Source organism: Paramacrobiotus metropolitanus, unplaced genomic scaffold, assembly GCF_019649055.1.
Source record: "Paramacrobiotus metropolitanus isolate TYO unplaced genomic scaffold, Prichtersi_v1.0 Parri_scaffold0000013, whole genome shotgun sequence".
Classification (NCBI taxonomy): domain Eukaryota; kingdom Metazoa; phylum Tardigrada; class Eutardigrada; order Parachela; family Macrobiotidae; genus Paramacrobiotus; species Paramacrobiotus metropolitanus.
This window is the reverse complement of record NW_026570233.1, coordinates 1,578,372-1,593,775: the sequence shown is the minus strand read 5'-3', so window position 1 is coordinate 1,593,775 and position 15,404 is coordinate 1,578,372. Positions and strand designations below refer to the sequence as shown.

At 44.5% G+C, this 15,404-nt stretch overlaps 2 protein-coding genes across 2 annotated transcripts; one reads left to right on the top strand and one right to left on the bottom strand.

Annotated features, from left to right (window-relative positions):
* Nucleotides 1-8,488: 8,488 nt before the first annotated feature.
* LOC129584229 (uncharacterized) lies at nucleotides 8,489-9,656 on the bottom strand. Its single transcript, XM_055476347.1, has 2 exons — nucleotides 9,588-9,656; nucleotides 8,489-9,427 (listed from the first exon to the last, which is right to left on the bottom strand). Exons 1-2 carry the CDS (start codon nucleotides 9,654-9,656, stop codon nucleotides 8,489-8,491), a joined length of 1,008 nt encoding a protein of 335 aa, XP_055332322.1.
* A 1,798-nt stretch (nucleotides 9,657-11,454) lies between these two features.
* LOC129584228 (uncharacterized) lies at nucleotides 11,455-11,949 on the top strand. Its single transcript, XM_055476346.1, has one exon. The coding sequence runs from the start codon at nucleotides 11,455-11,457 to the stop codon at nucleotides 11,947-11,949; it is 495 nt and encodes a 164-aa protein (XP_055332321.1).
* Nucleotides 11,950-15,404: the final 3,455 nt, after the last annotated feature.

Sequence of the window (15,404 nt, the reverse complement as noted above, 5' to 3'; positions counted from 1 at the left end):
GAGTCAATTCACCGACATGGAAGCAGCGGGTGGTAAGCTGCGTTCATCTGGCCGTAAACAACAGCCAGCTGGACATGCTCCGCCCTGCCAGACGACAAGCTGTGCGCCTTCTGCCATGCAGCTGCTGCCAGGCAATAACAAAGGCTCTCCAGTCTGCCCCAACAGGCAGCAGGAGGCGTTGACAATTTAACATCATGACCTACTTACTACCCTACTCAATAAAAAGGCTATTTGAGCAATATGCTGAATGCGCGAAATTCACTTTGCTTGGCATTACGGAAAAATGGCACATGGAAATACTAAGAGCAATGCTGGTAGTGGTAATCTGAAAATTTTAAGCCAAGACGATGCTGGAGGATCGGAATACGAAACGCTGTTGAATACCGCCCCGTTCATTCTTGTTGTAAGTGCATGCAATAACCCTTCTCTGTAAACATTTTGTAAACAAATGCAGGGTTTTCAACAATAATATTTTGGCATAGGCGGAATGATGATTGTGCTGGATATAAAAGCGGAAGGAGAGCGGAGCTGTCGAGAACAGTTGCGCTCTTCTGCCGCCCCTGGGCATAAGCATTTGCTAAAATGACCTTTCATGAGTATCTTATTTCCGCTTGGCATCGCTATAGCCAACCGACCTTTTAGTTTTAATTTTTGCAACCCAACTAACAACGCTGTGCCTTTTACGAGAAGCGGAGAATGCTTAATCAATTTACTAATGAGACTGCTGCCGTTTTAAACGGAAAATCTTTTTAATTAGCAGTTTTATTAATGACACCTTGGCAATTTTAAAAAACGGTCGCGGTGTCGAAAATATTCTTTCGATGTTCAGACCGCTGAATGGGTCCGTTAACAGGCTAATACGAGCACTCTCGGAAAAACCTTAAATTATCAAATGAATATAACTGCTCTTACAAATAGCTGGTTGAAAGGCGAGCCGCGCCTGGACATAATTCTTTTTCCCACGGAAAAAAACATCAGCGAAATCATTCAGCAATCTCCGCCTATTGTTATGAGCTCTACTTTACATAAAGACGAATTTCCGTCACTACGCAGTAGAAGCGGTAGTACAGGCACTACTAAATATCCCTGCTTGCTTGCAGCACAAGCCCACCAAGGTAATGCTAAGCCTGAGCACCTATGTAGAGAACCAGCCGCGAGCAGACATTCGGCTTATCGTCAGATCTCAACAAAAGGACGAATACGTAGCTACTAGATGTGGACTACATTTTCCCCTGCAGTACCTTTCGGAAATCAGTAACGCGCTCAGAAATTCAGAGAAAAAGTAAAAGAGTGGCAGAAGGATAATAAGTTTTGTCAGCCCCAACCAGTTTTACGGAAAGGAAAATCATCTCAGCAACCACCTTATTCCTCGAAAAAGCAGCAATATAAGCGAAAATTCAGCGGCAACAAAACCGGAAACCCGAAGAAAAGGACGAATTATAAAATCCGAAATAGTAATAAACCTGGCGGCCACAATAACAACGGTTTTGTCGATGACAATGAAGATGATGATGATGATGATGATGATAATGATGAGACTACGGATAGCGTCGACCGTGTTTCCACTAAAGCAAACTGCGGTAGTGATATTGAAGGTGGGGATGACGACGATGAGGGTGATGTGAATGATGATGATGATGATGACGATGATGATGGAGATGCTATTGACGGTGATGATAGTGAAGTTTGTGAGATTGTGAAGAAATGATGTTCGTACCTGTGTTTGAACATGTTGAACAAAGATCAATAAAATCTCAGCGCTCTGACGGTAGTGACCCATCTGTTTTCATAATTTAAACTTTACTGACATATACAGCCACCATGCAGTAATACATAAAGACATTATTTTACTGTCTCTGCTATTTACAATAAAAACAGACAGATCCATTTTAGCTAGCTAGCGATCCCCAGTCCAGCGCCTTCTTTACCACTTTTGTGACGTTTCTTTTTGCCAGCATTCAGCTTCTTTTTTCTGCTGCTTTTGTTACTGCTCTTGGTGTGACTCTTTGAACTACCGGCGCCGCTCCCGCTTCCTTTACTTTTCTTTCGTGTCATCACCATTTTTGATCCAGTGGCCGTCAAGTGTTTTACAGGGACCAGAGCAAATTCCTCCATAGATGTTGTATTTATGGCGTAAATGCGCTGGTAAAGGTCACTGGTTTCGTTTAGAATGCAAGCACGTACGCGCAGAACATCTGGCGTACAGGACTTGAAATCAAGAACAAATAACCGTAATCGCGAGCGGTCGCAGATTTATATGCTTCCATAAAAAAACTAGAACTACGAGGGTACATTTGTCGAGCGAGAATCTCGATTTGCAGCATATCGCGCGGCTGTTTCCACAACACTAAATAATGCGCATTTAACGAAATGGTTCTCATAAAGGATTTTGGTAGAATACGTTCTGTACTGTCAGAATTACTGAACGATTGAGATGATGGGTGCCGCGAGTGAAAAGTGACACTACGTTTTATCTATATTTTGCATTTGATCGTCTAAAATAATCAGTGATGGCTCGCATTTATTAGTAAAACTCTCCTCTGCAATATCGCTTGGAATATCTTTAATAAAAACAATATTTTTCGTATGACGTTTCATGGTTTTAAAAAAAGCCGACTCGTAAGAGAAAATAAAATAGATTTTTTAGGAAAAGGAGTAATCTTGCGCATTTCGAGCAGCCGCGAAATCCAGTATGTTTTGCCACCTTGGCTTTGGCAGCTGCAGACCAAGTTGAACGGGTGCACAAGAAGCGGCTCAAAACTAAATTGCTCAAACATTTTTTCCGGTAACAGTAACGGAGCAGAACAATTGGCAAGTGTTTAACTTTCTGGCTTTTATACTTCTGCTGACGGATGGTAGCCGAAAGGCACCGTTCGAAAGTCTTCTAAGATTCTGCGCTTGTCAAAAGTGAAACGAATAACTTTGCGTTGTTCACTGGATTTTAACTGCCATTTTCCTTTAATCCGGAATATCTTGTATGGGTTCACGGAATGCTTAACCAGTCTGGGATCTCGCACCATTTTCTCAAGCGTGTCCACGGTAAACAAATCTTTATTACCCTGATTTATGCTGATTCCTTTCAGTTTAAATACTTCAGAACCTTTGCGCGTTCGATAGGCATACATTTTAGGACCTCCACAGACAAACACAATAATTTGGTCTTCACCAATCTCCGACTTAAATTCTCCCAAACACTCGCCAACAGGTAGGCTCTTCAAGTTTTGTCCCTCTAAAGCAATTACGCAATCAGTGTCGACATACAGCAGCCGTTCTATTCCCACATACGCCATTCCTGCGTACAATTCGAGGCGCGCATAACTAGTCACAAAGCTCGCAATGACTACATTCGCATGCAGATCTGATCCGTCAACATCGCAAGTAAAACTACTTTGCACCTGCAGAACGTCATCGCTCAGAACGTCTACGTAAGAAACGTTGTAAGTACCGGAATAGAAGAGATCATTAAATCGTTTCATATCTTTCACATATTCGAATCGTGTTTTATTTTCCTTAATTGCCAGACGTCCCCAGAGCGTATTAAGCATGAGCTTGGAAAGCAAGCGCTTAGTGGGATTATTTTCCATGCGGGACGGATCAACCACTACACCATCGCGATCGTACAGCAGCTGCAGATAGGCTCTTTTGTCACTGTCACGATGCACCCGTAGGTAACTGCTGGCAGCCGCTTTCTCGGCCATAAATGTACTGATATAATGGGAAAAAGATCCCTTGTCGCGGATAATGCCAGATCTCATGGATTTTAATTAAAGTATATCCCAACGACATGGCCAGTGTTAACTCGGGTGTTGTATACACCCCATTGAAACATCGCTGTTCGTCAGTGTGCCCACATGTGGCATCCTGATTGTTCAGCTCGGCGCAGCGCCAACAAAGCGTAAATAAGCATTTGTTATTGATCCGCTGGGGTAAAACAGGCAGATGTAAGCTGACAGGGGGCAAAATGCGCACGTGGGCAATCCCAAAATACTCTTCTAATGGTTTGAAGTTACTGAGTATCTTTTCCGGAATACCCAGCGGGTAGCTTTTCTGTTTACACAGCAGGGTACAGAGAATTTTATCCAAGTATGATACATATTCACCCTTTGAAGAGTCTGGCAGAGCCAACAATCGAAAAGCTTCAGTCCGCCCACCGAAAAGCGCATCTCTGATATTCATTGGTGCCACATGGCAGAAATCGTTTAGTGCCTGCTGGACCGCCTCCTGCTGCTGCCGCTTGAGCTCGCGCCATTGACAGCTCCAAATTGAACGGTATACAAATCCCCGTGATTCTAAACATTTCTGCTTGTGCATGGTTGAATGAAACAGCTGTGACATCGACTGCCCTCCATATGTTTTGGCGTCCTTAGTATAGCACGCTGGGCAACCGTGAAAATAGCACCCGTGATACTCATACACCACATTATTCTCCTCATCAAACCCATCCACAAAGAAGCGCCCAATCTGCTTTTCACCTTCGGGATGGTTGCGAGCGTGACGTATTGATTTTTGTTCTGACTTTGCCACATAATGCAGCCATTCCAGGCTCTCAAAAGAATAAGATCGATGCGTGTGAAGATCACGATATGTAAAAAACTGGATGCTGTCAGCGGGCATGAAGCGTGCTCGATATACGGTATTCACGAAGCTGGGTAGGGATACGGACTCGACTAGTGGGTTGTACCCGCCTGACAATGCCGCCATGCTAGTACAAAAACGCTGACAAGCATCGCGTAGAATACGGCAATCGTTAATGCAGTATTTGATAATTTCTTTCTCAAAAACCCAACGTTTATTTGTCTGAAGAGCTTCCTCATCGTACCACTTTTTAAAGGCAGCGTATTCTTTTGACTTCATTTGAGAGCTAAGATAGTACTGCTCATCGGGAATTTTTCCGCGGTAATTGAAGTTTTCCGACCGCGCAAAAAGAAACGGAAAACACCCTTTTGCAGCTGGGAATCCAAATGCAGCCGGCATTTCGCTAAGGCTCATCGGTAGGAAGGCCAGAGAGTCACGCAATGTTATTTTAAACTTGGGCACCTAAAATGTTAACACACGATTTAAGTTAAAGTCGGGGGGGGGATTAGGTAAAAGTAACAAGCAACAGCAATAACAACAACAACAGAGCAATAACAGAGCAACCTTCGTACATAAATCTGGAGAAATTTTAATCCCGCATAATGACTTGTGGCCAGATTTGCTTTGTATGCAGAAACTGCATAATGAAATTGCCGTCGTATCCCATTAAATTATGAAAGATGACGATATGGTTAAGATGGGAGCGAGCAAATAGCCAGCTACAAAACTGGATTCCGGCCTTCGGGCCAAAAAATGACGTTGCGATGCCTTGATCATCTACTGCTGCTGCTGCAATTGGAACATGCTGATCGCCGCTAATGTCCGCTTCAAAATCACAATACAAAAACGGCCGTGCAGGTTTCGGTGTCGCCTTGTGCACTTGTACAAAACAGCGGTGAAGTTTTCCCACCACCATCTTACAATTTCTGCAGAAATATTCACCACAACAATGCACCGGATTGTCGCCGTGTCTTTTTTGTTTGCATTGGTAATCAGGCCGCAATCCAGGCATTTCTGTCTCATTTGACAGTCAGTCATTCCCGTTCCTATGTCCACCACCTTGGAGCGATGAAGAGAAAACAGACTTTATTTTGAAAAGCGCGATTACACAAGCCGCAGATTTTCTCCACTTCAAAGAAGCATTCCGGGCGCTGACAGTTCGGACACATTTTCGGACAGTGGTGCGCCGCACCAAGCCTATAGCAGAACTTTTGCAGTGTTGACATTGCTTAGCTTTACCAAAAAATCGAGCGGGTTTTGTTATTGCTGTATAGTGGTTATCCGACAAGAACAGGTACACATCTTTGCTTGTAGAGACAAGCGGCTGCTGCACCTGCTGGTCCTCACTACCGAGTAGACCAGCCCGGTTTCATTGTCGGGCGCTCTATAGATTTTAAGGCAATAGTTAGGGGCGAGAAGGTTTTGGAAGGCTGTATATTGCGCGAATGTCACTGAGCCAAGGGTACCATGGCCTGCTGATACAGCTTTATCGCTTCAATTTTTTGAACCGCTTTTCTTCCATCGCAGAGCTGTTTCCCATTTCCCGTTATCCCGCGCAGGAAGGTTATTAACAAATGCCATTGATATAACTAGGGCACGCCCGAAGCATAGCATATCGTTGTTGCGCACGTTAATTATCCCGCCGCCATAGGGGTTCGAATTAGGTTATGTAGGTGGTGTTGGCGCGCAGCAGCATTACTTTTTTTATTTTTTCTAGTTTTACCATCATCATCATCATTATTATTATTATTTTGTCATGATCGCAACCTCCAGCTGGACGCTTTGGCACGCGTGTAAGGTTGATATATACCGGCCAATCAAGCGAAAATTCAGTTTTGAAGTTAGTGCGTTGGCAATAAGATAGAGAAACATTTCTGCATTAACCTGGTCTTGTGCGGCTAGACGCATCTGTATAGGATGGGATAGCTGACTAGATTCCAGCGACACGCTAACAAGATCTTCTTTATTTGGAATGTAGCTGCGAAGATTGCTGAATAAATCTTCCAATATCGCCAACAAAATAGGCAAGACCGTATCGATTCCCTCTAGCGGTAGAGACTCAATTTTAGCTGAAAATTCCCTGCCCAGACATTAAACTTTTGCTATGCCGCGACGTTATTGATTTCAGAGCGTAAAACTGCGCGGGATTTTTTATGACGTCGAGAGCGACACGATTTTCTTGTTTTTCTTCTTCAGCATCGGTGTCAATACGGTCGTTATTGGCGGCGCTGGCTCCGTCACCAGCAGCTGTTTTGATTTTTTCGTGTTCATAGGCCCACTACTTTTATTATCACCACCACCACCAGTCAGGTTTTTTAATTGTTGGTAAAACAACTTGTACGAGAATGCAATGTGACGCGTTTGCCGAAACAAAAGTGATGCTGCTTGCACGTCTTTGCATTTGTTGTAGAGCCTTTTAGTTTCGCTTCTCCCATCGAATCTTTTGTTGCCGCTGTCGTTTGTCGTTGCGACTTCGTCTGTGGTGGGGTGTTGCTGGTGACCTTTTCTCTCGTGCAATAAATTCTTCGGTAATTTGGTTAAGCTTTTGCCGCGCTGACTGCTGCTGCTGCTGCTTTTCGGGTTCATTTTCATCGTTAACGCAGATGGCAGCTGCTGATGCTGATGATGTCGTTCTTCTTCCACCACTAACACTGGGACAACAGGTGTGAACACTGAATCTAAAGCTAGAAACAAATAACCTAAACAACAGCGTCATGATGATCGCTCGTTAGCGACCGGATGGTGAGCAGCTTTACTCTGCGGGGTGACATACATTAGTCAGCTTATTTATATATGCATCCCGGCAAAGCACAACGCGCTAATGTCATGTTTACCCAGTGCTTGCGGCGCCCTGCGGTGCACCATCAGTTAGAAGGAGGTGGCTTTCCGCTCAGTGGGGATCTCGCTCAGCGGGAATATCACTATTGTGTACTAAACGTTTTAGCAGTTTGTATATAAACAGCTTGACTCGATGCGTTTGATGAAGCCTGGTTAGTGCTGTGCTGCAGCTGCTGCTCATTTCTATTAATTCAATTATGGAGTCCACTGCTGCAGCGCAAAAGATTACAACAGCAGTTGTTAAACAAGGCAGTGACAATGATGCCGGCAATTACAATGAAAGCCGGTTGTCATCATCAGCTTATGATGATGATCCTGTTACTGCTGATGCTGACTCGTTTGCCACTGACCTGGATGTTTACCCCCCGGCCACCGCTGCCGTATGCCCTATGTATCAACAGCACAAAGATTCTTTTCTGCTTATGTTCCGCACATCAGAGTGGACGCGGTTTGTACTGGCATCATGGGGATACAATTTCAAAGGCACTGTACGCTGCAATCACTGTAAAAAGGAATTGTACTGGCGCGATACAGCTGCTATAATTCATCATTTTGAGCGAGAGTGCCAAGATCTAAAGAACTATTCCCTAACCGACCCGGATCCTGTAGAGTTCGGCGCTCTACGCCGCCGGACCTACAAAAGTCGTCGTAGGACATTCGACAACAAAGAATTGCCTGATCTAAACGATATCGAATTTCTCCTTGCTCACGGATTCCATGCAACCAATATTATACAATGCGCTCACCCAAAATGTGATTGGACGGGAAATTGGGAGGAAATACAGTGCGTGGAATACTTAAAAACTACAGCCATGGCCGCGTACACCGCTATCAAATGTACCACCCTATGATAGCAGACCGCCAAGATTGTTTTGCAATAATATGCTTTTACATGACGACTACGAATAAAAAGATGCTTTTTCAATGCAAATTGCTTTTTACTATCGTTTTTTCCTTGCAAAAAACAACATTATAGAGAAACTAATAAAAACATTAGAACGACGAGAGCAGTCAAGACGTTGCTTCTGTTTTAAATTCAAAGAAATCAAGAATTCATTTAACCTAAAAGCATTCGTTAGAACGTTGCTTCAGTTGTAAATTCTTTCATAACTTCGGCACCCTGGCCAACATGAGCCTTGCGGTATTCGGAGACGCGTCTTTCAAAAAAATTGGTTTTTCCCTCTAGCGAGATAGTTTCCATGTAGGGCAAAGGATTTTCCACTTTAAAGTACGGCTCCATTTCCAGCATTTTCAGCAGGACGTCAGCGACAAACATAACATAGGTTTTCATGGAGGCTTCGTTAAGGCCCCGCAGAGGATGTGTGAACGCATTCTCCCAAAACCTACACTCAATTTCTACAGCTTCTAACACTAGTTCATAAATGACTTCAGGTGGGATTTTAAATTTTACTAATCCCAGATATAACCAACAAGCAAATTCAACGTGCTGAGATTCGTCGCGGGCTATCAGCTCATTACTATATGTCAAACCAGGTAAAATGCCTCGCCCCTTGAACCAAAAAATAACTGCAAAAGCCCCACAGAAAAATATCATCTCGACACAGGCGAAGGCAATTAGCCTTTCGCCAAAAGAACGCTCTTTATCGCGTATGTACTGCGCTGCCCACTCTGCTTTTTCCATAACATTGCTATTATTAATGATTGCTTGCAGTAACCTCTGTTTTTCTTCGGAATCCTGGAAATACGTATTAATAAGCAGAGAATACGTTTCGCTGTGAACGTTTTCAATGAAAATCTGATAAGCATAAAACGCCCTGACTTCCGGCAATTGAACTTCACATAGGAAATTCTCTGCAAGGTTTTCCATGACTATGCCGTCACTGGCAGCAAAAAAAGCCAGAACGTTTCCCAAGATATCTCTTTCAAACTGGCTGAGCATTGGCCACTGTCGTGTGTCATGCGAGAGGTTAATTTCCTCAGGTGTCCAAAAGCAAGCAACTGCCTTTTTATACATTTCCCACGCCTCGTCGCACTCGATAGGAAAATAACTAGCCTCTTCCAAGACGATATAACAACAGGTTCTCTGTTTTCTCCATTAAATTCGCTATTATTATTATTAATATTATTATTATTATCATTATTATCGATTTCAGTATTATAGCAAGTGTTGTTGTTGTGGTCACTGTTGTTGTCGCTACTACTACCATCATTACCGCCAGTTTCAAAATCAGTTTTATGACAGCGCCGCTAGGAACGGCGAAGGTGTTTGACCCGCTATCCATTTTGTCCTTGCAGTCAGTCTATAGTAATAATACCAATATTTAGCGGAGTTAACCGCGTAAGTTGATTATATACCCCATCTGTTCTGGCAGCCGCACCGGGGGTTCCTGCTATACTTTCTAGCCCATCTGCTTCCTCTCTGTGCAGCTCCTCCCATCACTCTGGATGAGCGCCTCTTCATCCTCTCCCTTTTTTACTCTATTTAAGCGCGTGAGGATTTTTGGGAGGAGGATTAGTAGTATTGCTGGTCGCTTATTAAACCGATCAGTTTACAATTTTGTTATGCCTGAAGTTGATACTTGTGTAAAAGTTCCTCTTATTGACGAAGGATTATTCTTGCCGGCAAAATCTACTTGTAGTAGCAACAGCAGCAGCAGCAACAGTCTCGGAATACCTTCTGCGGCAACGTATACTCCAGTTATCACATCATCATCATCATCGGCACCACAGCATCACGTAATGGCCAGTTGTTATATTCAGAATCCGTTCAGCTATGGAACCACGGCCGACGGGATGATCGTAGCGCAACAACAACAGCAACAACAACAACAGCCACAACAGCAGGACTCCAAAAGTCCCCGCATCAAGCATTGCCACTGCTACATCCGCATCAGTTCTCACACAGCATGTCCTTGCCAGCCACCGAACAGTTGCGTAATCACTTTCAGCCAGCGCAGCTGTCGGACCTGTCGCCATCGGCAACCGCAACAACTCTTAGTCAATTCCTTTCTGCATTTCCGCAATACCACCAGCCTGACCAGCTCCTACAACAGCATCAGCAACAACAGCAACCCAACTACGTTCTCTGCAAAGTTTCACTGCAGTTCTCAGCCGCCGCTGCCCCCGCCACCGGCACTGTTCTTTGGCTTCACTGTGGCAACAGTCGGCGGCTGTCGACCACAGAATGCAGAATCTCGCCTTTGCGCCGCCACCGTTCGCTTCTGCAGGAGGGATGATGACCTTTCACGCTGACCCGCCGCCGCAGCAGCAGCAGCAGCAGCAGCAACAGCATGAATATCCAATGGCGTCGTTTTTCCATCTGCCTGCAGAACAAAATCCTCCTTCATCAGGAGCACAGTCGGCAATGTCTTCAGTGCTTTACATTCCACCCAATCATAACGGTTTTGCGTGCCGTAATTTTATGGACCCTATTGTCACCGCCACGACGATTACACCACCGTCGTCACCAATGGATGCCACCACCGGCTTTAATAATGTTTCCACTAAGAAGGAGGTAGTTACACCGGCCAAAAACCTGTCATCCAGTTGCCTCGCTGAGAAACCACTTTCCAGATATCTTGACCCTGAAAGATTGTTGCGCCCGGACCGAATCAATACGGCGCGACGTGTTACAACCGCTCTCAGGGACAGCGTATTAGGTCCAGCCCACGCAGCGGGCATGAGTCGAGAAACCTGGATTTACCGAGACGCAGCGTTCAAGTGGTTCTGTGAAGTGGGCTTAACCGACTTCTTGAGGAGGAATTCTGATTACGCTAACAACATCAAAAGTATTGTTGTTGAACTAGCGGATCGGCTTGCCGAAGCTAATGCGCCGGCCATTCAGCTTAGAGGAGGAGCTAGCGGTGAGGAAGCTGGAGGGAGTGACTATACCAGTGGGGGAAACCATCACCATCCAAACGCATGAAGATGAATGACTGAGCAAAGTAAGGTTTCTTTCATTCTCACTACAGACAGCTCGTTCTCGCTTCGCTTCCTGAAGCATTTTCAGTACTGTGCCTATATATCCGTGTAACAGCAGCTTACATAGTGTTTCATTTCATTTTGCAGCACATTACGATCATGGATATGTTGCATCAGCAGCAGCAGCAGCAGTGCAACCAGAAACAGACAAAACCGAAGCCGTTTTTAATTGTATTCGAAGGAATTAACACCGCAGAGAAAACCAATGGATCTGTCATACTTGCTGATGCGCTTGCCAATATGGGGTATAATGTTTCCTTACACAATGACCTTTCCATGTCGAACTGCCTCACCCAGCCAGCATTGCCTGACTTATTCCGAGCCTCTGTTCTTGCCTTATCTAACCGTGACCTTGTTCACACCCGCGCTACCTATCTTATCCTTTCCGCGAGACGCCAGATACTCATTAATGACATTCGCAGTAATTTAGCCGACGGAAATATTGTTATTGTGGACCGCTATATCCTATCCGATTTGGCCTACGGCAGTGCCCGTGGACATGATATGGACTGGATGAAGAGCATTGAAACCAGCGAAGGGGAAGCCACTTCAGCGTCCTTTATTATTCCGGATTTAACCTTTTTATGGATGTGAAGCCTATGGAAGCTATTCGGCGCATGATTAAGCGAGCGGATGGGACACCGCACCCGAACAGGTTATTGTTGACGATCTCGGTCGTGTTTATCAAGCTTATAAACAGCTGTTGAACGATCCTACTTTTGTAAAAAGCGTTTCGTATATAAAACCTTTGATGTTGTCAAACTGCTCTCTGTCCCGTAAACTTTTGCATGAATTTTTCGATAACTATCACACGTAAAAAAATCGTAATAATGGTTTGTGCACGTCAGGTATGTTTTTTCTTTATGACACCGTCTTTTATGATCTGCTGTCGTGTGTATGATATTTAATAAATCACAGAAAATCGACTCGATGCTTTTCGGATGCTTTAATAATCTAAGAGAACAGACACATGATGATTTACGTAGTAGAAAACGACCGAACGACAAAACTAACACTATAACTTGCTAGTGACCTTCACATGACATTAATAAATTTCTTGCTCTTATCAATTTGAAAAATGCGCGGCTGCTCAGAAAATACAAGCAGTTCGACAGGTTCTTCTAGCGGCGCAGCGAATTTAAGCTCTAATCGAGCGAGCTGTCTCCTTTCGACCGGAATATCATCGATATCATGATTGGGCGTCAAATCAAAAGGGAAGATGCTCTGCGAGAAAAACACAAAACACAAATCAAATACATAACGATAAGAAAATTCTAACGATAGAGCGTTAATTAAAACAATCATTTGTACCGTTCCGTAGCGAATGTCGGCATACGATGTGTCGGTGGAGCAGGCATAATCTCTATTGCCGAGTTGACATGCCAACGCAATGTAAAGCATGGCATAGTGCCCGTTTTAAAATCGAGCTTATACGATAGAATCTGATTATCGACTATTAGCGTTATTTCCTCAAGGTTGAAGTGCTGGAAATTTATTGGATTTTTGCGGTAGTTTCCTAGATAGGCGTCGTGAGTGACCATAGCAAAAACAATTCTATTTGGTATTTTCTCGGAACCAAAAAAGTTGTCGATCGTATACTGCCGCTGACCAGGGATTAATGCCCGACTGCGGACATCGCTAGCTGCGTACATTTTATAAATCGCCGGCTGTGACAATAGCCGCTTTTGCATTTGGTCCTGCGTTTTTTGTGACAATTTAACAAAACGAGTGATCAGCCGCATATCCAAAAAATTAAGGTAATAATTAGGAGCAATATCGTCAGACATAAGATAAAAGAAGGATTGCGCTTGAAAAGTCGAATTCGAATAGAAACTTCCGGTAGTAAGTACTGTTCGAGAAAGAACAATTCGTGCATTATTTTCCCCACCATTTCGAATACCTTCCTTCTTTTGTCAAATCGTAGCGCCAAGAGTCCTTGATTTAATTCAGGGTTCGTTAAGTCCACACTATCCATGGTATTTTGTGGCTGAATTCGGCTTAACTTATCTCTGAACCACATTATAGGTCGGAGCAGATGCTTTTTCACCCTCGAGAATAGTTTAGCAGCGTATGCATATAGCCTTTGTAGCCATAATTATTGTAGTTGACAACAAAAGGCGTCCCATTTATTTCGATTTCCACACGCTCAAACATCATGTAAAATAGTAAATTAACTGGAGCCGCATCACGCACACCCTGAGTGTTTAACACGTTGGTATAATGACCTCTGTCGGCGAAATCTAATTCCCCACCAAACGGGCAATAGATGGGTCGGCTAAAGGATTGTCAATGTAACTTTGCCCCGCCGCGTTGCTATTGCTTGTCATCAAGCCTTGCTGTTGTTGTTGTTGATTTGGCCTGGGCGCCGGCGGCGGCGGTGGCGGCGGCGGCGGTGGCGGCGGCTGCGGTGGCGGTGGTGGTGGGTGCTGTGAGACTATGGCATTAGATGCACTAGAAGCTTCTGCGCCAGCGTCAGCAGAAGAATCTGGCTGGACGACTGGAGCAGGCTGTGCAGGTACAACTACAGCTCGTATAGGCTGCTGAGCCTTGATCACTCCAAGAACTTTGGTAGGATCACGATCCAAAATCTGGCATTTCATTTTCAGCAGCACATCTGACAGGTCTAAGTAATATTCAGTTGCAGGAATGAGAAATTCAATAACGTCAGTGTTGTTTACAATTTGATTCAGTGGCATGACATCCGTATAATGATACGATTCTACTGTAGATTGTGATACGGGTGGATCAAACAGCTGAAGCTCGTCTGGAAACTTCTCGATTGTATACTGGTTTTTTAGGGTAGCCATTCCAACTGTTTGCGTGTGTGTGCGTGCGTGTGAACTAGACTATTGAAGCTAGACTTTTTCCTTTGTGACCTTTTGAAATAATCCGGTTCGAAAGTACGTCTTCGCCTACGTCGGCCTCGCCCTCGTCGTCTTTTTCTCGTGCCAAATATCGGCCCTCGCCCAATTACAGCCGTTGATTGACAATTGTTCGTTTAATTATGCGCCCTCTCCTTCTTCTTCTTTTCCCACTTGTTTTTCTCCGATAGCGAGCCGTTTTAAGAGAGTACCACAAACTACTAGCACAGACTGAATGCTGAATGGTTAGGTCTTCTTCTTTTTATAGTCGGCGGTGCAACAACGCTCTTTTCCGTTAAACATCAAGCAGATCCACAAACAATCAGACAAACACTAACGTTTTCGCTTTTCACGTTCCAAGAAATACGCAACACACATTCGTTTCACAAAAAACGCTGCTGGTTACAAATTAGCAAAACCGCAGAACTACTCACTCACGAAAAGAAGTCTCCGATTTTTCCGCTCTCCCATTATTGGATTGGCATTTTCGATAATGGAGCGTCAGAGTGGTTTCTCCCAGAGCATTTTCATTCCAAGGCATTTTCCAGTCTGATTGGATGGTAACAGTGGGATTGGACTTGTAGAACCAGTTTTGACGGGGACATACATGCGACTTTTGGTTCATAACCTTTCTTCCAAATCATCGACACTGGCTACCGCGAGAATATTTTCCGTCCGATTTCCGAAGGCAAAAGAAACTATTTGATTCATGCAGATAATGGCCTGCTTGCGCCCCCGCTGCGTGTCCACCGGCAGACGATTTCGAATGAGCCGAGTGTCTCCATATTTTTGGAAGTTTTGATCGTGAAAATATGCGCTTGCAGCCACTTCTTGACGCATTACGCCGGCATCGTCATCGTAGAGCAGACCCAGTACCACCGACAGCAGGTTACCTCTATTGACAATTTGCACCTGCTCGTTCTGACTCAGCCAGTGCAACTTTCCTTCTTGCAGCAAAATTAAAGGCGCAATTACTCCAGCCATATTGGTGACCATCATCTGGACTGCCTTTGACACGGCAGCAACGAAGTCACGCGGCGATTTGTCGAATTCAGCCTCCGCAAGGTAGGCATCTAAATAAAGTTGGCTATCAGCACTGTTTACGCAGACTGTCAGCTGCCGATGCTCAGGTGGATGGTGCTGAGCTCCGCTGAAGTGAACGCCCTAACCAGGGCAACCTCCCAAGGC

What these genes read in the sequence shown, in the direction of transcription:
- LOC129584228 (XM_055476346.1), top strand. Translation starts at nt 11,455, where the DNA reads ATGGATATGTTGCATCAGCAGCAGCAGCAGCAGTGCAACCAGAAACAG.
- LOC129584229 (XM_055476347.1), bottom strand. Translation starts at nt 9,656, where the DNA reads ATGGATAGCGGGTCAAACACCTTCGCCGTTCCTAGCGGCGCTGTCATA. An exon ending in AACTGATTTTGAAACTGGCG is followed by an intron (nt 9,428 to 9,587) that starts GTAATGATGGTA and finishes GTCTTGGAAGAG; the next exon opens with GCTAGTTATTTTCCTATCGA.